Raw genomic sequence first — 23777 nt, forward strand, 5'->3', positions numbered from 1 at the left:
TGGCAAAATATTACAGGAAGAGGAAATGGAAAATATCAATGAAAACCAACAGCGGGAGGTAGTACAGTAAAGGGGGGGAGATAATCAAAGAGGAAAACAAACCATGTTTAGTAACATAAATAAACAAATATGGCTGGAAGAACAACCCAAATCTCAATAATAACCCTAAATGTTAATGGCTTAAACTCACCAATTAAGAGACACAGGCTAGTAGAATGGATCACAAAACAAGACCCAACAATATGCTGCCTTCAGGAGACACATTTGATAGGAAAAGACATACATAGACTGAAGGTGAAAGGTTGGGAAACATCATATCATTCATATGGACTTCGGAAACAAGCAGGAGTGTCCATACTCATATCAAATAAAATAGATTTCAAGCCAAAGTTAATCAAAAGGGATGAAGAGGGACACTACATACTTCTTAAGGGAACCATACACCAACAAGACATAACAATCATAAATATATATGCCCCAAACAATGGTGCAGCTATGTTCATCAAACAAACTCTTCTCAAGTTCAAGAGTCTAATAGACCACCATACAATAATCATGGGAGACTTCAACACACCTCTCTCACCACTGGACAGATCTTCCAAACAAAAGTTGAATAAGGAAACTATAGAGCTCAATAACACAATTAATAACCTAGACTTAATTGAAATATATAGAATATACCACCCAACATCAAGCAGTTACACTTTTTTCTCAGCAGCACATGGATCCTTCTCAAAAATAGATCATATATTATGTCACAGGGCAACTCTTAGACAATATAAAGGAGTAGAGATAATACCATGCATCTTATCTGACCATAATGGAATGAAACTAAAGTTAACTCAAAATGGATCAAGGAGCTTGATATCAAATCAGAGACACGGCGTCTGATAGAAGAAAAAGTCGGCTACGATCTACATACTGTGGGGTCAGGCTCCAAATTCCTCAATAGGACACCCATAGCACAACAGTTAATAACTAGAATCAACAAATGGGACTTACTCAAACTAAAAAGTTTTTTCTCAGCAAAAGAAACAATAAGAGAGGTAAATAGGGAGCCTACATCCTGAGAACAAATCTTTACTCCTCACCCTTCAGATAGAGCCCTAATATCCAGAGTATACAAAGAACTCAAAAAATTAAACAATAAGAAAACAAATAACCCAATCAACAAATGGGCCAAGGACCTGAACAGACACTTCTCAGAGGAGGACATACAATCAATCAACAAGTACATGAAAAAATGCTCACCATCTCTAGCAGTCAGAGAAATGCAAATCAAAACCACCCTAAGATACCATCTCACTCCAGTAAGATTGGCAGCCATTAGGAAGTCAAACAACAATAAGTGTTGTCGAGGTTGTGGGGAAAAGGGTACATTTGTACATTGCTGGTGGGACTGCAAATTGGTGCAGCCAATTTGGAAAGCAGTATGGAGATTTCTTGGAAAGCTGGGAATGGAACCACCATTTGACCCAGGTATTCCCCTTCTCAGTCTATTCCCTAAATACCTAAAAAGAGCATACTACAGGGACACTGCTACATCGATGTTCATAGCAGCACAATTCACAATAGCAAGACTGTGGAACCAACCTAGATGCCCTTCAATAGATGAATGGATAAAAAAAATGTGGCATCTATACACAATGGAGTATTACTCTGCATTAAAAAATGACAAAATCATAGAATTTGCAGGGAAATGGATGGCATTAGAGCAGATTATGCTAAGTGAAGCTAGCCAATCCCTAAAAAACAAATGCCAAATGTCTTCTTTGATATAAGGAGAGTAACTAAGAACAGAGTAGGGATGAAGAGCATGAGAAGAAGATTAACATTAAACAGGGATGAGAGGTGGGAGGGAAAGGGAGAGAGAAGGGAAATTGCATGGAAATGGAAGGAGACCCTCAGGGTTTTACAAAATTACATACAAGAGGAAGTGAGGGGAAAGAGAAAAAAAACAAGGGGGAGAAATGAATTACAGTAGATGGGGTAGAGAGAGAAGAGGGGAGGGGAGGGGACGGGAGGGGGATAGTAGAGGATAGGAAAGGCAGCAGAATACAACAGACACTAGTATGGCAACAGGTAAATCAATGGATGTGTAACCGATGTGATTCTGCAATCTGTATATGGTGTAAAAAAGGGAGTTCATAACCCACTTGAATCAAAGTGTGAAATATGATATATCAAGAACTATGTAATGTTTTGAACAATCAACAATAAAAATTTAAAAAAATAAATAAAAATTAAAAAAAGAAATATCCTCTCATTTGAACAAATTCAATCATTCTTTGTTGCAGCTGAATTATATGTAATTGTCTATTTTTGTTTTGTTTTCTGAGCTTTGGAGGTTATAGTTGTGTGTGTGTGTGTGTGTGTGTGTGTGTGTGTGTGTGTGTTGTACTGGGGATTGAACCCAGAGCCTTATGTATTCGAGGCAGGCACTATACCCAACTGAGCTATATCCCCAGCCCTTGAAGTTATATTTAAAAAATCACTGCCCAGACCAATGTTGAGTAGTTTTCCACCTATATTTTCCGTATAGTCATTTTTATGGTTTGGGGTCTTATATTGAAGTCTTTAATTCATTTTGTATTTATTTTTTAAAATATTTTTAATGTAGATGGACACAATATCTTTATTCCACTTATTCATTTTTTTTCTGTTGTGCTGAGAATTGAACCCAGTGCTTTACACATGCAAGGCAAGTACTCAACCACTGAGCCACAACCCCAGCCCCTTGCATTGATTGTTGTACATGGAGTGAGATAAAGGTCAAGTCTCATTCCCTTGCATAGGGATATCCAGTTTTCCAGCACATTGATTGAAGAGATTGTCCTTTTCTCAGTGTGTGCACTTAGCACCTTTATGGACCATATGCATTTACTCATGTAAGTGCATGGGTTCCTCTCTGAGCTTCCTACTCTGTTCCTTTGATGGATGAATTTATTTTTATGCTAGTACATTGTTGTCTCAGTGACTATCATTTGTAGTTTAGCTTGAAATCAGGTTGTGTGATGCCTGCAACTTTGTTCTTTTTGTTCATTATTGCCTTAACTCTTCAAAGTTTTTGTGATTAGTCAAAGGTTTAACTGAATTTTAGAATTGCTTTCTCTATTTCTATAAAAAATGACATTAGACTTTTTAAAATTATTTAAATTGATACATAAAATTCTACACATTTACAGGGTACTATGTGATATTTTGATGCATGTATACATGTAAAATGATTCAGTCCTGGGAAATATACTTATCTCCTTGAACATTTATCATTTCTTAATGGTGAAAACATTCAAATATTTATATATGAACTACAAGAAAAGATTAGGCTGTTTCCATTCTTGGCTATTATCCATAGTGCTGTAATGAACATAGCGGTACAGGTATCTCCTTGACATACTGATTTCATTTCCTTTGGATATATATCCAGGAGTGGAATTTCAGGACCATAAAGTAGCTCTGGTTTTCATTTTGTGAGGAAATGAATTCTTTTCCATAATGGCTGTACTAATTCATATTCCCATCAACAGTGCATTGGATTATTCTAATCCATAAACACAGTATGTCTTTTCACTTTTTTGTGTTCTCTTAAGAAACTCATAAATGTTTTGCAATTTTCATTGTAGACATCTTTCACCTCTTTGGTTAAATTTATTCCTAGGTATTTTTGTAGCTATTATAAATGGATTGCTTTCTTTATTTCTGTTTCAATAGTTCATAATTGGAATAGTAAAACTACTTACTTTTGTATATTGTTTTTTTTAATCCTGCAGTTTTATTGAAATCATTTGTTCTAATTGTTTTTTGTTTTGCTTTGTTTTGGGTGGAGTCTTTGAGGTTTTCTATATTTAAGACAATGCCATCTGCAAACAGTCACAGTTTGACTTCTTCTTTTCCAATTTGGATGCATTAATTTCCTTCTCTTGACTTAACAGCTCTGGCTAGGTCTTACAGCACTATGTTAAATAAAAGTGGTGAAAGTGGGCATCCTTGTCTAGTTCCAGATCTTAGAAAGAAAGCTTTCAGCTTTCCCCACTCAGTACATTAGTTTCTGGGTTGTTATAAATGGGTTTTATCACGTTTAGGTATTGCTTCATATCTTTATATTTGAATCCAAAACAAGCATGTAAGCTCCTTGAAGTTTTGACCTTGTTTGTTCTCATCACCTGTGGGTACTCAGTATTTAACCCAGAGTCTGACACACAGTAGGTACCTAATAAATGTTTGTCAATTATTCTTTTTTAAAAGAATAAAGCAATTCTATTTTGAAGAGTATGTTTTGAAAACATCCCACTTGCACACATGCACCCTTGGCTACACATACATTCTTTCTCCTCCTCCATTAACTTCTCCCTTGCCACCCACAACCCCTACCCCACCATTCAGAAATATCTGTTCTTTACAGAGAGAATATTTCCACAAAAAAGGAAAGCTTTCCTTGCCTCTTTGTCTCACTAGTCAAACCCCTGGGGAAAATATAAACAGATACAGGTAGAATGTAATGCATACACAGAAATACAGGCACAGGGAAGAAACTGGGAAGCTCCCAGCAGACACACGGGGGAACTGTGGATCCTATTCTGGAGAGATTTGTAAACTCTTAATAATCACTGACTTATAAAACACAGCTCATTTGGCTCAGAGCACTAAAAGATGTCAGGTCTCTCAAGTTGCAAATAATATTTTCCATCCATGAGTCAACTTTTTTACTATATAAAGGAGAAGATTCTTATGGCTGAGTTTCTCTCACATCGTCCTCTTCAAGTCAGAAATGCTATCAGGTATGTAAGGAAGTCAGCCTGCATCTGAGAGCCACTGTCCCACTTCATTCACTGCCGTCAGATGACAAGAGCAGGCGGTTCTTCTGCAAATCCTTAAATTCTTTGTTGCTTTGTTCTTTGTCAGAACAGTTAGGTTCTCCACTTCTCCCATCATACCCCTAAGGGAGCCTGGAGTGACACAAACACACTAAGGGCTCATGCTACAACTCAGGGAAAATGGTGTTCAAATGTCTTAGATATTTTTGAGGAGTCACTAAATCCCCTTTAGTTAAAATATGCGTGACCTTGTACCACTTTGTAAATTAGTTGATGGATAGATTATCTTCCAACAGGAGCAATTAAAGAAGGTTGTTATTTTTTTAGAGCTGTTGCAAGTGACAAATAGTAAGTACAAAGAAAGAAAGAAACAGGTCAGTGGACTCTCTTTTCCTTTGGATTTGCCTATACATTAACCTCAAAAACATAAATTTTTAAAAGAAGATGAATCCCTGTATTTATAATTTAAAAAGAACTTATTCCAGGGCCAGTGGACTTAAATTCCCATAAGTGGTTAGAGCTGTAGAGGAAGGTCTGGCTCCCTTCTCAGTTGTACAAAATGGATTTCATGGTTGTTTGTCCTCTTCTCTCCAACTGTGCATTTGTACTATCTTTTGAGATGAACAGAAAGACAAAAGAGGTGAATTTAAATTTGCCCTGTGATCTGCTAATAGATGTACTTTGGAGGTGGAGGTAATAGAAATGATGCAGTGAGATTTTGAATCATCTGTGTAGTTTATCTATCTTTCTCTGATCTTATATAGCTAAAATTTCACTCTGGCAGAAAAACATGTCAACAAGATCTTGGCTATCATGAAATCTAATAATTACCAAAGTAGGAGTCAAGACTCAAGTTTTGGTTCTGGATCACACACAATGCATTGGAAGATATCAAGAATTTCCTGGTCTGTGAGTAGGGTAAGTTAATTTGTGTCTCATGTTATTGCCTAGTGTCTTAAAAAGCCTCAAATATCTGTTTTGATACTAAATAAAAGTTGTCATGCCAGCTGCACTATAGATTTATTTAAGTATTCCTAACTGGAATAAATATCTTTTATGACCCACAGTATATAGATGGGCACACTGCAAAACACACAGCTCAAGAAATTATCTATGCATGGGACTGATGATATAGCAGAATTTTTTTGTAATTTTTTTAATTGTCAATGGAACTTTATTTTATTCATTTATTTTTATGCAGTGCTGAAAATCATACCCATTGCTTCAAACATGCTAGGCAAGTGCTCTACCACTGAGCTACAACCCCAGCCCTGTAGCAGCATTCTTGATTGCTTTGGCAAAATAAATTTGTAATGGGGGAAGAATTTTATTCTTTGTGTTCACTATTGAACCCCACAATGGTAGGAAAATAATTAGCAATAAATAAATATTTGTCAAGTGCCTAAATAAATAAATAAAGTGCTAAAATTTAAATTCAGCACCTAACCTTTTTATTGCAAGCTATTTTCAAACTCAGAATGATAGCATGTAGTCTGGTAAATGTAAGTATTATTATGGAAAGTATATTTGAAATTAAAATTCTTCTGGAAATTTCGGTACATGTGGTCATCATAATTATAATCCATTGAACTAAATCACTTGGAGAAAATGTACATTTTCATTAAAATCATGTTCATTAGATAAATGTTTTCATTATTCTAAAAATGTTGTAAGTTTAAATATCTAAAAATATTGTAAATTATCTTGGCAATAAGACATTTATCATTCTGAATTTGTCCAGGTTTGAACAAGTATGAAGAAGCAAACCTCTTGATCTCTGCAGATTGTATAAATGGCATAATTATGGAATTTTGTGAGTATCTTCACAGTGACATTAATAAATAATGTCATCAATTATCCTACTTTTAAAGACAATATATTGTTAAATCTAAAATACTGATGTTGGCTTACTCAGTCAAATATCATACTTTAACCAAGAAATTTTAGGTCATAGAAATAAGCCTGAATCAATAGTTTTAAGAAGGTTGTTAGCAAAATATCCACTTCTTTAGTCTGGTCTCAACTCTTGATGCAACCAATATCAGAAAGATCTTTCTGGTCTCTGCACATCCTAAAGAGACCCTTTTATTAATTATTTAATTCATACATAAAATAAAAGTAAGATGATAAAGAGATCTATTATAGAGTTTACGGCTTAATTCTAGCAAAAATGAAGGCACATGGTTTTACATACTAGAGAAACAGACTTACCCAGCAGCAAGGTGTCTCACGAACCAAGCCACAATGTAGAAGAGTGCAGTTTGGGAAGTGGAAGTGAGATGAAGCCAGGGGAACCATGGTCCACAAAAGAAATCATGTACAAGTGATATAACAGCTGACTTCAATTACTTAAGACCTCACTACCACCATCATGAAAGGGAAATTAGACTTCCTTTGTATAGCTTCAGGAGAGTTTAAGTTTACCTGGGGAGTGCCAAAATCAATGTGTAAAATTAATAAAAGTAAACCAATTTTGCTCAACATGAACTACTCAGAGACAACCAGAGTTCCTCAGGAGAGGAATGAGCTGGACTGTTCACCAAATCCAGACACTACTTGGGAAGAGTCTGATCTAGAAAGAACTAGGTAGGTAGTTCTCACAACATTTTACAGATTCTGAGGTGTTCTACAGCACCTCCCTAAAAGTAACAAATGTAAGTGGGCTCAAGACTCTGATCCCACAGTTCCAATCTTACTTGTTTTTTATTGGAGGTATCATTGGGCAGTTGTTTTTCATAATTATACTAAATTTTTCAGCGAAATGAAAGGATGAGATCAAAGTTTATATTCATACATAGAATATACAAGGGGCAATGATTTTTACCATTAAAGATGAAACATTACTAAGACTCAGGGTTATAGGAACATTTGAAATTAAATGAGGTCTATTCCAAATCCATCTCCAAATATACCAGTATTTCTAGGATTTACTGAGTGCACATATCTAAGTGAGACCCTTAAATCTCTCTGAATATCAATTTTCTTATCTATGAAAGAGGAGGATAAAGTGGACCTCCCTACAACTCAAAGGCTCATTAGGAAAACTAAATGAGATGGTGTAAAAATACTTAGTACATTTTCCAGTATTGTATGAGCAAAACCTTCAAAAGTACCTCATTGTTCATTTCTTGGTTACTTCTGTTTTTCTAATAGCTTTAGGATCCCAGAACAGAACAGTGCATTTTGTGACTGAGTTCATCCTCCTGGGTTTCCATGGTCAAAGGAAGATGCAGAGTTTCTTCTTCTCATTAATTCTGGTTCTCTATCTCCTGACCTTGCTGGGGAACGGAGCTATTGTCTACGCAGTGAAATGGGACAGGAGACTCCACACACCAATGTACATCCTCCTGGGAAATTTTGCCTTTTTAGAAATTTGGTATGCTTCCTCCACTGTCCCAAACATGCTGGTCAATATCCTCTCTGAGACTAAGACTATCTCCTTCTCTGGCTGCTTCCTCCAATTCTATTTCTTTTTTTCACTGGGTACAACAGAGTGTTTCTTCTTATCAGTTATGGCTTATGATCGGTACCTGGCCATCTGCCGTCCATTACACTACCCATCCATCATGACTAGGAAGTTCTGTGTAACCCTGATCTGCGTGTGCTGGGTGAGTGGATTCCTCTGCTATCCAGTCCCCATCGTCCTCATCTCCCAACTTCCCTTTTGTGGACCTAACATCATTGACCACATCGTGTGTGACCCGGGCCCATTGTTGGCCCTGGCCTGTGTCTCTGCTCCTTCCACTGAGCTTATCTGTTACACCTTCAACTCAATGATTATCTTTGGACCCTTCCTCTCCATCCTAGGATCTTATACTATGGTGCTCAGAGCTGTGCTTCGTGTTCCCTCTGGTGCTGGTCGAACTAAAGCTTTCTCTACATGTGGGTCGCATCTAATGGTGGTGTCTCTATTCTATGGAACCCTTATGGTGATGTATGTGAGCCCTACATCAGGGAACCCAGCAGGAATGCAAAAGATCGTCACTTTGGTTTACTCAGCAGGGACTCCATTCCTAAATCCCCTTATCTACAGTCTCAGAAACAAAGACATGAAAAATGCCCTTAAAAAAGTCCTGGGATTAATAACTAGTTAAAGCTGAGACCACTTTGAAATAAATGTTGAACAGGCCACTTTTCTTTTAAGAGGTTAAAGAATTATTTTTATTGTACAGAATAATGGGATTTACTGATCATGTTCATCCACCTTCTACCTTTGTTCCCCCTCCCCCATACTTTCCTGTCCCTTGCAATCCCTCTTCTACTATCAGGTCAACTTCTTTTCCCCCATGGTCCTGGGGACTGAATCCAGGGTCTCATACATATGAAAGAGAACAAGCAATACTGCACTTTCTATATTTGGCTTATTTTGCTTAACAAAATGACATCATCTAGTTCCATTCATTTTGCTGCAAATGACAGTATTTCATATGTGTTTGTGTATGTATACATACATATATGTGCATACATATATACACACACCATGTACATACACACACACACCATATATTCTTTATCCATTCATCTATTGATGAGCACCTAGGCTGATTGTATATCTTAACTATCTTGAATAGTGCCACAATAAATACCAATATGCAGGTATCTCTCTTGTATCCTGACTTCATTTTCATTGGTTATATAGTGGGGAATGAGATTGCTAGATCATACAAATGTTCTCTTTTTAGAGTTCTGAGGAAACTCCATTCTTTTTTTCCATAGAAGCTGTGGTAATTTACATTCTAAGTGTGTCATTTTTTTAAGAGAGAGAGAGGAGAGAGAGAGAGATTTTTTTAATATTTATTTTTCAGTTTTCGGTGGACACAACATCTTTTATTTTTTTTTTATGTGGTTCTGAGGATCGAACCCAGCACCCTGCGCATGCCAGGGGAGAGCGTTACCACTTGAGCCACATCCCCAGCCCCTAAGTGTGTCATTTTTGACCTTAGTTACTTATAATAGTAGTAGAGAATGGCTTTAGTAAATGTATTCTGATTCATACTTATAAGGAGAGGGGAAAACTTATCTTTCACAATCCCTTAGCAGTTCTGTTTCAGCTCATTGGTGATAAATGCTCAATAAAATATTTTTAAGATACATTAACATACATGGCCTCACTGAGTAATTACATTTTGTTCATATATATATATATATATATATATATATATATATATATATAATCAACAATACATGTGTTTGTATATATGTTTACATACATACATCCTTTTTCTATTATGTATATTTTATTTGCTGGTCTTAACCTTAGCTGATGTAAGAAATCAATTGCATGTGTACCTGAAGCTTTGGAAAAGAGTGTAATCTTTTAAATTCATTAAATAAATATTCTTAAAGATAACAGATTGAGAAGCCACAAAAAAAAAAAAAAACACTAGGAATGGACATCTTCCCTAGTTTGAAGCTGTCTTTCACACCAAACTTACAGTATTCATCACCCTTCTATGCTTCATGCCTCTATCACTTAGGAATAATTGAAAACTTTCTTTCTGTAACCCAAAGCCCCATTCACACTTCTCTCCTACTGACCCACAGTGTGAGCCTTATACTTTGTGATGATCAGCCCTCTTATTTTACCTCAAACACTTTTACTCTCATCTGGAATCTTTATTCATATTGTTTCCTCCAAAGTCAATGTGATAACCTTCATATCTTGTGTAATATGGAATAACAATACCCTCAATATATTTTTTATTTGTACAGTATAGGTAATGTGTTCCTCTCAGGAGCCTACAGGACAAAGTCTTGGTCATAAAAGTATTCAGAGAAAATTAATGAATTTCCAAAACCTATCCTGAACAGGAAGGTCATCAGCGGAAGGACCACTCCTCTAAAATGAGAGTTCATCGTTTTAGTTATGACCATTTCACAATGAAATGAGAAATGCAAGGAAACTGGGCCACCAGTGCTAAGAGGCTCTTAGTGTATTTCTACCAAAGCAAGTTTGGCAACAGTGATCAGAGGACATGGAGCATTTGGCTGTGACATTTCTTTGAAGTCCAAAGTTTTATCTTAAAAAAAAAATCGCAAATTGTACTTTCTAATCCCTAACATATAAAATTATTTTTCTAAGTAAAATTAGCCCTTCAGAAAGACATTTCATTGGGGACTCTGTGTATCCTGTGGCACAATAATCCATCCCCTGTTTGAGAAACATGAGCTTAAGGAGACCACAGGATCTCTCCCCAAGTTGATGTAGCATGCTATTTTTAATAATCCCCATAGATCAAGTTATTGAAGAATATCAATGAAACCCCCAGGCAAGAAAGAAGAAAGTCCCTATGGACAACATGGAAAATTACAGGCTCACTGGAAGAGAGACCTGTGAAGTCTCAACAGTGGCAAACATGAGGCATAAGTAGGACCAGCCCAGAATCTCTACACAGTGAAAAATAGGCCCCTAGGATCTTAGGGTACAAGGCAAGTAAAATTAGTCATGCAAGAAGCTCTCACACTGGACCTCCACCTTAGAGCCAGAAAAGGAGAGATCTCTGTACCCTCTGTGCAGATGTCCTTCAGGATCATCTAGGAAAGAGTTGTGGTATTAGGGGAAAAATAAAATTCCTCAGAGTGTTTAGATCACCATGGAATTCACGGACTCTAAAAATCAGTGCGCTGAGTGTTCACAAAGTCATTCCAGGTCTTCCCCCTCTTGGGAAATGGCTGAGGCACCCGGAAAGTTTCTAATTTTGTAGAGAAGTTGAGCAAAATGGTATGGAAATAGTTCTATCCACTGAGACTGGAATAACATGGTGTGTTTTGTTTTATTTTGTTTTGTTTTTGTCTACTCTCAGTTCTATCTTCTTTAACCATTCCATTACTCATCTGCACCTGGAAAGAGTGACATTAGAAAAGAAAATAAAAAGTCAAATTCATGTGTATGAAGGTTAAGATTTCATATAGAGTTTAATGATGGATATATTAGGAAATGCATCTTACAAGTACATTGAAATTATCTGTGAAATTCACTTATCATGCTTTCCCTGCTACTAAAAGTTTTTCTATAAGTTTGTTTGTTGTTTCTAATATCAGCAAAAGTAGTCTGTACCTTGAACACATAAACTAAGTCCTGTGCATTTAGTTTTAGAGTCAAAGTCTATGAATCTAAGTTCAGAATCCTTGCTGATGCTGCTACATTCAATGGTAAGTAGCTGTTCTCTGCTCTCTCCTCCGGTTGAGAAGTTTCTTGCCTGGAAAGATGGAAAATGTGCACAGTTCCTATAGTGGGGAATCATTCTTTCATGGAACCTCACTAAAATGAAGGTTTGTTTAGTTCTTAATAATCATCCTAGTTGAAAAATCAAAAGTCATTTATCCTCATCTTTCAGTTTCCTTCTTATCATGGTTTCTGGTCTACCAGATCACAGCCTGCTTTTACATGATCAGCTCAACAGGGAGGTTGTGCTGCTTCTAGATGGGTTTCATAGTTCATTTAATGTATTACTAATTTATTGAGGCTGCAACAGCTGCATAATCATAAATATATTTATTTATTTAATGTGATTTCAATACAGGAGAGGTTTTTTTATTTACATTCAATGAGTACTATAAATTTTATATATAGATATGTGTATACACACACGCACACACACACATATATATAAAGAAGGTTTAAGTCTAACTCTTCTCATCAATCAAAAATGTTAACAGTATCTTGTTAAAATTTTTTTGGCTATCACAATATGTTAAAAATACCATTGTAATCTTTTCTCTGAGTTGTTTTTGATTCTTAAAAATATATCTTCTTGAGCTGGGGCTGTAGATCAGTGGCAGAGTGCTTGCCTTGCATTTGTGAGGCACTGGGTTCAATCCTCAGCACCACATAAAATAATATATATATATATGTATGTGTGTGTGTGTAAGTGTGTGTGTGTGTGTAGTAGAAGTAGTAGTTGTTGTAAATGGACAGCATGCCTTTGTTGTAGATCTATAGATAGATAGATAACTTCTTTGGTAATGATCTCCTAAGGAAACAAGGAAAATCTTTAGAATGTGAGGAAATTAATTTTTGAAACAACATGTTTGTCTTGTACTTTGTTACTTTGAATATTGAGGGTTTTTTTTTAAAATGAACTAAAACAAAATTTCCCAAATAATGGATTTTAAGGAAAAATTCTGGCAGCATTAATAGAAAAAGCTTTAAAAGAGAAACTCTTTTGTTATTGTAAATTTTTTTCTCTAGTACCTCTCACGTTACATTTGTCTTCCAATGAAATGCCTCTCTTTAAATGTGTATGAATTATGATTAATTACCATGTGAAATTAATCATCAGGGAATGACTAATAATGACTTTTCTTTGCTAAAAGAAAATGATTAATTACCTAATTCTAAATGAGCTAAAGCACCATATAAATCTCTTTAATTGGGTAAAACAAAATGTATTTTAAAAATTCCATGTGTATATCCTCATTGGTTTTCTTCTAGTATTTTAAAAAAACTGATTGAAGATGAATTTTCCTAATGGAAATAGCTCCAGAAAAAATCTGAAATAATGTCAAAGCACAAGCCACTATAATTTGTAAAATTCAAATCTTTTGAAAATGATGGCATAAACTGCATGGAGTGACATACCTATAATCCCAGTGACTTGGGAGGCTGAGGCAGGAGGATCACAAGTTCAAGGCCAGCCTGGCAACTGAGCAAGATCTTGTCTCAAAATAGAAATTTTTAAAAAGGGCATTAAAATGTGGCTCAGTGGTGGATCACCCTTGGTTTCAGTCTTTAGAACAAAAAAAAAAAAAAAGAAAGAAAGAAGAAATTATGGCATACATGCATACATGTCCTCATATTTTGAAGTGAATAGCACTATATAATTGTCGTGTATGAGCAGCTTTCAATGAAAAACAAACTACATATAAAACAAATCATTTTTGCCTCTATTTCAAAATTTCTGTCTCCTGCCCACCCTCGCACTGGGGATGAAAACCATGGCCTAGCACATGATAGGGCAGGCACTCTACCACTGAGCTAAGGAGGATAAAATTTAACTGAGTTTTATCTAGTGCCACTGCAAATTCAAACAACCTAGAATTTATGGAAAAAAAATAATGAGGCCAAAGGGCACATTCAGAATAGGGCAGGATTTGTTTGAGACTTGTTTTAGAATAGCCAGTACATTTGCCTGCATGAGTCAAATTCCCTGTCTCAAGAAAAGCTTCAAGACATTTCAGCAGCAAAGTAAATCATTATTATCTGTCTATTTTCTCTCCAGAGTCAGGGAATCATGAATAAGTCAGAGAGAGCTACAGTGGCACATTTTGTCTTATTGGGCTTTCCTGGTCCCTGGAAAATGCAGATCACCCTTTTCTCAGTGATTTTCTTGGTCTACATGTTGACTCTGACTGGGAACCTGGCCATCATTTGTGCGGTGTGGTGGGACCACCGACTCCATACTCCTATGTACGTACTCCTAGCCAACTTCTCCTTCCTGGAAATCTGGTATGTGACTTGTACAGTACCCAACATGCTGGTCAACTTTCTTTGGAAAACTAAGACCATATCCTTCTCTGGCTGCTTCACTCAGTTCTACTTCTTCTTTTCCCTGGGCACAACTGAATGCTTCTTCCTCTGCATCATGGCTTATGATCGGTATCTGGCCATCTGCCGACCACTGCACTATCCCTCCATCATGACTGGCCAGCTCTGTGGTATTTTGGTGTCACTTTGTTGGCTCATTGGTTTCCTTGCATATTCTATTCCCATTTTCTTCATTTCTCAACTTCCTTTCTGTGGTGCAAACATCATTGATCACTTTCTGTGTGATGTGGAACCGCTAATGGCATTGTCCTGTGATCCAACACCCATTGTAGGCCATGTATTTCATTCTATGAGTTGTTTCATCATCATTCTCACCATTTTGTATATCCTTGGATCCTACACCCTGGTGCTCAGAGCTGTGCTGCAGGTTCCCTCTTCAGCTGGACGACAAAAGGCCTTCTCTACCTGTGGATCTCACTTGGTTGTGGTGTCTCTGTTCTATGGAACTATAATGGTGATGTATGTGAGTCCCACATCTGACAACTCATTTGCTATTCATAAGATCATCACACTGATATACTCTGTGGGGACACCAGTCTTAAACCCTTTCATCTACAGCCTACGGAACAAGGACATGAAATGTGCCCTCCATCATGTCATCTGTAGTATGAGAATTATCCACAGCTCATGAATAAGGTTTGAATAACCCAGTGACACTCTTTGGGCAAGTTGAAGGCTAATTATAGCCATCATAGTCCTTTTGTGTAAATCAAATTCACTATCTAATCATATTTTGATGAGCTTCCAGTTTCAGAAATGTGTTCAGGATCTCATACCAGGCAGAATGGCAGTCATCAAGAATACAAACAATAAGAAATGCCGAAGAGGATTGGGGGAAAGGGAACACTTTTACACCACTGGTGGGACACCAGTATAAATTAGTACAGCCACTATGGAAATCAGTATGGAGGTTCCTCAAGAGACTAGGCATGGAATAACCATATTACCCACCTATGCTACTCCTCAGTATTTATCCTAAAGAATTAAAGTCACCATACTATGGTGATACAAGCACACCCATGTTTATAGCAGCATAATTCACACTAGCTAAACTATGGAACTATGTAAGTGTTCATCAACAGAAAGGTAAAGAAAATGTGGTATATATACACAATGGAGTTTAATTCAGCCATAAATAAAAATAAAATTATGTCACTTGCAGGACAATGGATGGAATTCGAGAATATTATATTAAGCAAAATAAGCCAAACTCAGAAGGTCAAGAGTCACAGTTTTTTACATGAGGAAGTCAGGAAGGAAAAAGGAAAATAAAGGTGAAGCAGAGTGGGAGGGCTAATGAAAATTGAAAAGAGTTCAGTAGAGTAGAGGAAAGTTATGGGGGAGGGAGGGAGGGAGGTAAAGGGGAAATACTGGGCAATGATATTGACCAAATTATATTGTATATTTTATACATATACAAACATAAAACAACAAATCCCACCATTATGTACAATTATAATGCATCAGCAAAAAAAAAAAAATGTGTTCCAGGGGAAAAGATGAGCTCCAAACCAACAGAAAAAAAAAAAATAACTTTTAAAAAATCTTAATTTCTACTTCCAGAAAGGTACTCTGTCCACATAACTTTTTAGTATTTGGCAGACACAACATCTTTGTTCGTATGTGGTGCTGAGGATTGAACCCAGGCTGCACGCATGCCAGGCAAGCGCTCTACCGCTTGAGCCACATCCCCAGCCCTCCACATAACTTTTTAAAGAGATAAATCAGTTATTTGTTTACAGATTGTCTACTGATTCTGTAATAAAACACATAACAACATGCCTGTTGTGCTAGATTCTTTTGGGGGGGGGGCAGGGTTACTGGGGATTGAACCCAGGAGCACTTTACCACTGAGTCACATCCCCCATCCTTTTATTTTCTTTTTTATTTTGAGACAGGGTCCCCCTAAATTGATTAAAGCCTCGATCGATTGCTGAGGCTGACATCAAACTCGCTGTCCTCCTGCCTTTGTTTCCCAAACCACTGGAATTACAGATGTGCACCACCACACCCAGCTGTCCTGAACTTTTGACAACACATCATTGTTGGATTCACTAAGTATGACTCCAACTTCACAATTTTTAGTTCATAATCCTCATCAACTGTGTATTAGGGGAGGCTGGAAATCAGGCTGAATCCATGAGTGAGGATAACTTCCATGAGAGTTGTAGATAGGAAATTCCTCTCAGTGAAGTGACAGGCACATCAAAAGGACCACTCAGAGGGTTTGGCCTTGTCTCCTGGAGTTGATAGACACCTGGACTTTCCCTGATTCATATCTGAAAAAAAAGTGCTGATTGTGAAAGAGTTGGCTCTGAAAGCCGAGCTGGAGTGATGCACACAGCAAGAGCAAACTCTATTTCCACAATATATAGAATGCCTTTATCTGACCTCATTAGACCCCATGGAAGATAACTTGGGCAATCTTGAAAGGGATTCCACCCAAAAGTACCACTCAGAGAAGTAAAGCAATCCCAAAAGTGAGTCCACAGGGAGTAAGTAGGTCACCAGAAAACAGGATGAAAGAAGTTGTAAGTAGCAAGTCAGCGAAAAAACATTGGGGAGCCCCCCTACCCACACAACCGTGTATGTGTGTTTGTGTGTGTGTGTGAATGTGTGTGTGTGTCCATACCTACACCAGTCAAGGAATAGCCTTTTGGCCTTGACTTCTCAACTTCTCCCCGACCTTGAACTTAGAGTAACTGGAAGCATCATAGTAATATAGGGAGAAAGAATAAAAGATCAGAGGGAACAAAATAAACTAAGCTTGGATTAAACCCAATCTTGAATTTAAAAATTAAAATTCTGATTTTAGACTGTACTGGACTTTACAATATCTGGATGAAAAGATCATGTATTAATACTAGACAAAGTCATAAAAGCTATTTACTGGCCCAAGGTATTAGCCATAAGTGGAGTTAAATAGATCATCAGGAAGTGTTTATAATAGACATGTTGGGAAGAAAAATAAACTTCCTTTAAGTTTATACCCTAAGTTTAAATTGTGCAATAAGACAGTTAACAGATGTAAATGTTGAAACATTGCCATAGCCTAGAAGAAAAAGAAAAGCTCTTGCCTAACAGACCAAGAGGTATCTCCTTGAAAATCCCCCTGGGTGATTAAGAACACTATGCTTCAGGATGGGCAGAGGAGCCTTAAAAAGGTGGGAAACGGAATCAGAAAATCTGCTTAGTATCGCCCATGTCCCACACTAACAATGGAATTGGGATCACTCTGAATGGTTTGGGCTGGTGGCGAAAAGACCACATGGACACGGAAGCAATTTTTCACAAAGCGGAGGTTGCTGTCAGCTCTGTGACCTCAAGGTCCTCTTCCACACTGGAAGGCAAGAGAGTGAGTGCACCTGGAACCCTTTTATTTATAGGGAAAAGGCATTTTATATAATATTCTAACCAAATAAGTCAGGAGATAAGGTTTCAAAAGGTGTTGCCCAATCCCATTGGGTAACGCTCAAGTACTGAGCTGAAGCACTTCATTGAGAGCGAAGGTAAAGGCCATTTGCTTTGCACAGCGCGTGGGTAGAAATGCCAGTCTAATATCCCCTTTATTCAAGGCTTTATTCATGGGCAGGGCGGCACCCCACAGCTTAGGATGGTGCCAAAGACAAACTTGAACTGCCCATCTCAATTTTTCTTTAAACCAGCCCTAATAGTTCAGTGATCCAGCTAAATTCATTAGCTCAGAGGGATAGAAAATGTTTTTTATAAAACTCAATGACTCATAGTATCCTATTGCTGCAACTTACTAGATGTTGAATTTGTAACTGCGTCTGACAAACACCTGCTCTTTCATTAATATTCAACATAGATATCACTTCTGGAAAGCCTTTTTCACATCACCAAACTGTTCCATGTGTCATCTAGGTGTCATAAGAGACTTAAGCGTGTCTTATGTGTCTGTGTCTCTTTCCCTAGACTATAAACCATTTGAAGAAAGACAGTATCTTATTTTTTTAGTCCTAACAATAGCAAAGTGCTTGACTCAGAATAACATGGGAAAGGAACAGTTTGTAAAACTGTGTCAGTGGGCCAGTTCTTGAACCAATCCTCCCAGGAAGTAAATATGGTTTTGTCATAAAATCATTAACTGTTTAGAATTTTAATACTTATGAAACATGTTTTAAATCCACACATGGATATGAATCTTTACTGCAAAATAATGCATGCTTATCATAAAATTTTCAAACAACACAAATAGTATAAAATTAAAGGCAAAATTACTCACCCTCCCTCCACAATCCCTCTGCCCACAAGTAACAGAATTAATACTGATATAAATTATTATGCATATATGTGCATGTAAATGCATAACCACATATGGTTTTATTAGAACCAATTGAACTAATTCAAAATTCTATATCATCAGAATACCCACCCTTGGAAATATTTGGTCTCCTACTCTTCTCCAATCTGAAATTCTTTCTAATCCAAGGGAATGCAATCCTGGTCTCATAACATTTGCCACTGCTGCCTTCTGGAAGTTAGTTCTCTTAACTTTTATGAGTCATTAATATAAGCTACCTGATTTTCTTATCCCCCACTACTCATTAAAGGAGTCCATCCTCTGTCTTGTGTGTGGAGCCTTGCAACTTAAAATACTAGAGCTTCATCTGGAAATTAGTCAAAAATTCCAAATCTCAGGTAATACTCCAGAGTTTTGGAATAAGAATCTGCAGCATAACACAATCTTCCAGGTGATTCATATGCACATTAAAGTTGGAGAACCACTTGTTACTTGGAGAAGTACAAAAAATACTGATGCCTGGGCTCACATGAGAGATTCTGATTTGTCTACCATAAATCCTGGATATCAAGAGTTTTCCCCAGTGGTGCTAAGATGAGAAGACAAGGCTGAAAATCACTAATCTAGACCATTGCTACTTAGTATAGCCTGTGAACTAGCAAAGTCAACATTACCTAAAAGCTTGTCAAAAAATTAGACTCTCGTGTCTCAACTAAGACATGCTGTAGTGTGAAGAGTGTCACTGAATATCAATTTCACATACAATCTCAACTTCTATGAGATAGATCAACATTTTCAGATTCCACATGAGTAAGATCATACAGTACTTGTGTTTCTGTCCCTATTTCACTTAATACAATGATCTCCAGTTCTATCGATGTTGTTGCCAATGGACTTAATCTTCAAGTAACCAAGAGAATATAGAGTTCTGTTTAAGTTGAAGTATTTTAAGCTAGAGAGGAATGGTTTTCTCACAAACATCTCAGTATTAGAACTGTAGTCATACATAAAACTACCATTGATCCCCTCAAAAGTGATTCCTTAATGAAATTCAATCTCTTTCCAATAGAAAGCCTCCTAAAATTTATCTGATATTTCCCCTGGATCTTCTCTTTCCTTTTAGCCTATATACTAGAGTTAATATAGAGAGAAACAAGGCAAGTCCCAAAGGTTAGAAATAGAATGCACTCCAGGGGAAGAAGGAAAGCCTCAGAGATCACTTGGGGAGGTACCCAGGGGTGTTTTACAGTAATTCCTAAAATGAAACAGATTTAATATCCTTCGCATGTCAAATGATTCTGCAGAGTCCTGGAAAACAAGTCTCTGGACTTCCAGAAATGAAGTGCAATGAACCATATACAATGCCTGGTGTTACCTGGACTTTTTCTCATAAAGCCAGGGAGGAGATGCTTGATGCTGAGGTGATGTTCAAATCCATCATAGCCATTCCTCTCTCCAAGCTGATCCAGGAAAGCCGTCTGCATGTGTGAGAGAAAAAGACTGAGGGTCCCTATTACAACCCCCTCTGTAGTGCATTACAGAGTGCCTTTTACTTTATCAGTCTGGAGAAGTTCAAAGGAGGTAATGTAATAGTGTAATATAAAAGTTCCATATGTGAATACAGGACACACACTCATTGAATGAAAAGTTACACCCCATGGCTGAGTCACACTTGTAAAATGAGGAGTTAGAACGGATCATTATACAGTTTCTTTCAATTCTGTGATTTCATAGCTAAGATTATAAGAGATAATCTTTCAGAAAACAATCTCATTTTTCAGGAATAATCAAGTGACATGTTTCTTCTCTCAGGCTACCTATGAAGAGAACATACTAAGTGAGGGTCATTTGGAAGGAGGCTATCTAAGTAAGCTACCATACTTGCAGTAGGTGGACTGGTGGGTTGATAAGTTCATTGTTTGTTTTCTTGCACTGGAGAGGAAAATATTTAAAAAAAAAAAAAACTGTTTCCCTAGGATTGTAGGCCAGATAATGATTTATGAATCTCAAAAACATGAGAAACATTACGTTTATGGCATTAAAATGATGAAGATTTTAGTCTACTAACCTCACTGTTTCCAGAAAGTAATTTTGGTAATTTTAGAGTATGGGATTATGTAGAAGTTTGTTGACTCGGTTCATTATAATCAATGTGAAAACTCTGGAATTGATTACTCAGGCTTTTCCTTTAAACTCTCCTCCTCTTTGATTATTTCATTAAGTAGCTACACTTTTCCCAGAGACGTGAGGAAAAAGAATAATAACGTTGCTGCTGATAAATCTCTTACAAGGTGTGGTGGTAGAAAAGATGAAATGTGGTGTGAAGTTGTCAGTGTACAAGGGACGGCATCCTGAACTGTTAGTCACATTAAGCAGGCACAGTCCATTTCTCAGACAAATGACAGGAGTCTCAGACCTCATAATTCTCATTTCCGGTTTAAATCTATGAGCCTAGACTGGTCCCTGACCTCAAGCAGAAAAAATGAATCACCTGTTGAGCAGCTAAGTCAAGGAATATGTTAAACAAATGTATTTGAATTCACCAATAATTGGAAAGCTGGACAACATTAGAGATTGGATGCTCAAAACTTCCCTTTTTGTGCTTCCTTTAAAACTATGAACAAGGGACTAGTGATATTGAAGTGGAACATATATGAGCCTTCCTTCAAATTCTATGTTTTTTAATTGTCTTTCAAATTCTTTTCTCTTGCGTTCCTGGAAGAGTTACTGACCTCCAATACACAAGACAAGAAATCTGAAATTAACAAAAGCTCAATATTGAAACTACCATATTTTTAAAAACTCTTAATGGGTTCATTTTAAATACTAACCAGTTACAAGATTGGTTTAAACATAAGTATTTATAAATTTTACTTGTTCAATTCTTAAATACATAAGTCCTTTGCTATCCAAGTATTTCAAAATGTCCCTTTTCTTTCTTTCAGTCAGTAAAATTAATTCCAACAGATAAAATTGTAGCTAAAATTAATTCCAACAGATAAAATTGTAGCTAAAACCCCATTGATCTCAGATTCTTTTAGGAAAAAAAAAAACTTTATTTTTATCATCCAGAAAGCTTACTAAATAAACTAAACCCTTGTATCAACAACATAATTTCCTTTGTTACATCTAGGTGGGATTTGAAAATGATAAGTAAGATAGTCTTGTTTTTTTGTTTGTTTGTTTGTTTTCTTTTTTTGTTGTTTTGGTTTTTGTTTTGCATAGTGTGTATAAAAAAACACTTAACCTCTCTGTGCCTTGGTTTTCTCATCGTTAAATGAGGATAAGAATATTACTTTCTTCATAGGCTTGTTGTGAGGATTAAATGAAAAAAAAATTAAAATGAACATATAATAGGTAAAGATATTGAAAAATAATACTTATTCTTTGAAGTAAAGATATTTGATAGAATAAGGATTTTTTTAGGTGTTATTCAACTGGCTAAAGTGAAATTTAAAAATAAAACCCTTAAAGGAAAATTTAAGAGCAGCTCTCAGTGGTGGATATAATAATGTCTATGACAATTCAGTTGGTTAGACTGTTCTGAAAGGCCAATGTCCTATTGTGAGTTTTATTTCCATGTGGTAGTGTACTGATTTCTTGTTACTAAAGGTCTAGTTTGGGCTGAATAAGATAAAATGGATGATTTTGTGCATGAGGACTCATAATCAACATTGGAAAAACAAATCAAAAGCTGAAAAGCTCTTGTTAAAACTCCAAGGGGGAATAAAAAGAAATCTATCTAATTGTACCACTGGTATATAAAATCCTAGTTGCGTTGGATTATAGAGAAATAATACTGAGATTTATAACCATATTTCAAGTATGATAGGATTTGTTTCAGTTGGTCTCAGAATATTCATATAGTTTTCTGTAAGCTCAAGTTTCCTCCTCAGTAAAAAGATTTTAAGTCCGAGAGACAGGTTGAAAGTAAGGAAATTTGGATTAAACTCATGTCTTTCTTCTTCATAGATTTAGGTCCCATGAACAGATCAGCATCACATACTGTGACTGAGTTTGTTCTCCTGGGATTTCCTGGTTGCTGGAAGATACAAATTTTCCTCTTTTCCTTGTTTTTGATGATATATATCTTGACTTTGCTGGGAAATGGCGCCATCATCTGTGCAGTTAGATGCGACCCACGGCTACACACCCCGATGTACTTTCTGCTGGGAAATTTTGCCTTCCTTGAGATCTGGTATGTTTCTTCCACTGTTCCTAACATGCTAGCCAACATTCTCTCCAAGACCAAGGCCATCTCATTTTCTGGGTGCTTCCTCCAGTTCTATTTCTTCTTTTCACTGGGCACCACTGAATGTCTCTTCCTGGCAGTCATGGCTTATGACCGATACTTGGCCATCTGCCGTCCACTGCACTACCCTACCATCATGACTGGAAGGCTCTGTAGCACACTGGTATCTTTATGTTGGCTCATTGGATTTCTTGGATATCCAGTCCCCATTTTCTTCATCTCCCAACTCCCTTTCTGTGGCTCTAATATCATTGATCACTTCCTGTGTGACATGGACCCATTGATGGCTTTGTCCTGTGCCCCAGCTACCATTACTGAAACTATTTTTTATGCTCAGAGTTCCCTTGTCCTCTTTCTTACTATTATGTACATTCTTCGATCCTATACTCTGTTGCTCAGAGCTGTTTTTCAGGTCCCTTCTGCAGATGGCCGACGAAAAGCCTTCTCTACTTGTGGCTCTCATTTAGTTGTGGTGTCTCTTTTCTATGGGACAGTCATGGTAATGTATGTGAGCCCTACATATGGCATCCCAACTTTGATGCAGAAGATTGTCACATTAGTATATTCAGTAATGACTCCCCTTTTTAATCCTTTAATCTATAGTCTTCGTAATAAGGACATGAAACTTGCCCTAAGAAATGTCTTGTTTGGAATGAGAATTGGTAAAAACTTATGAGTCAAGAATGCATAACCCAAGTTATAATGAGGAGCGAGGTGGAGGTGTATTAGTTCTTTCAGTGCCACCTGGTCCTCAGTTTAAGGAGTCAGAGATCATATATTTCACCTGGAATTGTGCCCAGTATAAATATATTTTTGGTACTGACTACTTAAACCTTACTGCACCAGTCTTCAACACCTAATGAAATTTGTTCAAGCCTGTCCTGATTGGAAAGATCGGAC

General features: G+C 36.8%; 3 protein-coding genes across 3 annotated transcripts; all 3 read left to right on the forward strand.

The window, feature by feature from the left end:
* The first annotated feature begins 6994 nt into the window (after window positions 1-6994).
* On the forward strand, window positions 6995-8908 carry LOC143394681 (olfactory receptor 11H6). Its single transcript, XM_077109061.1, has 2 exons — window positions 6995-7088; window positions 7899-8908. The coding sequence occupies exons 1-2, from the start codon at window positions 6995-6997 to the stop codon at window positions 8906-8908; spliced, it is 1104 nt and encodes a 367-aa protein (XP_076965176.1).
* Window positions 8909-14047: 5139 nt separating this feature from the next.
* LOC143393902 (olfactory receptor 11H7-like) lies at window positions 14048-14992 on the forward strand. Its single transcript, XM_076848400.1, has one exon. It carries the CDS (start codon window positions 14048-14050, stop codon window positions 14990-14992), a length of 945 nt encoding a protein of 314 aa, XP_076704515.1.
* A 7586-nt stretch (window positions 14993-22578) lies between these two features.
* On the forward strand, window positions 22579-23553 carry LOC143393903 (olfactory receptor 11H4). Its single transcript, XM_076848401.1, has one exon. It carries the CDS (start codon window positions 22579-22581, stop codon window positions 23551-23553), a length of 975 nt encoding a protein of 324 aa, XP_076704516.1.
* The last annotated feature ends 224 nt before the right edge of the window (window positions 23554-23777 follow it).

This window comes from Callospermophilus lateralis, chromosome 3 (genome assembly GCF_048772815.1).
Source record: "Callospermophilus lateralis isolate mCalLat2 chromosome 3, mCalLat2.hap1, whole genome shotgun sequence".
Taxonomy (NCBI): Eukaryota; Metazoa; Chordata; class Mammalia; order Rodentia; family Sciuridae; genus Callospermophilus; species Callospermophilus lateralis.

Excerpts from the sequence above, each read along its gene's own strand:
- LOC143394681 (XM_077109061.1), top strand. The coding sequence starts at position 6,995 with ATGGTTTTACATACTAGAGAAACAGACTTACCCAGCAGCAAGGTGTCT. Across the intron at positions 7,089-7,898 it reads GTGCAGTTTGGGAAGTGGAA|TATTGTATGAGCAAAACCTT; the intron begins GTGAGATGAAGC and ends TACATTTTCCAG.
- LOC143393902 (XM_076848400.1), top strand. The coding sequence starts at position 14,048 with ATGAATAAGTCAGAGAGAGCTACAGTGGCACATTTTGTCTTATTGGGC.
- LOC143393903 (XM_076848401.1), top strand. The coding sequence starts at position 22,579 with ATGTCTTTCTTCTTCATAGATTTAGGTCCCATGAACAGATCAGCATCA.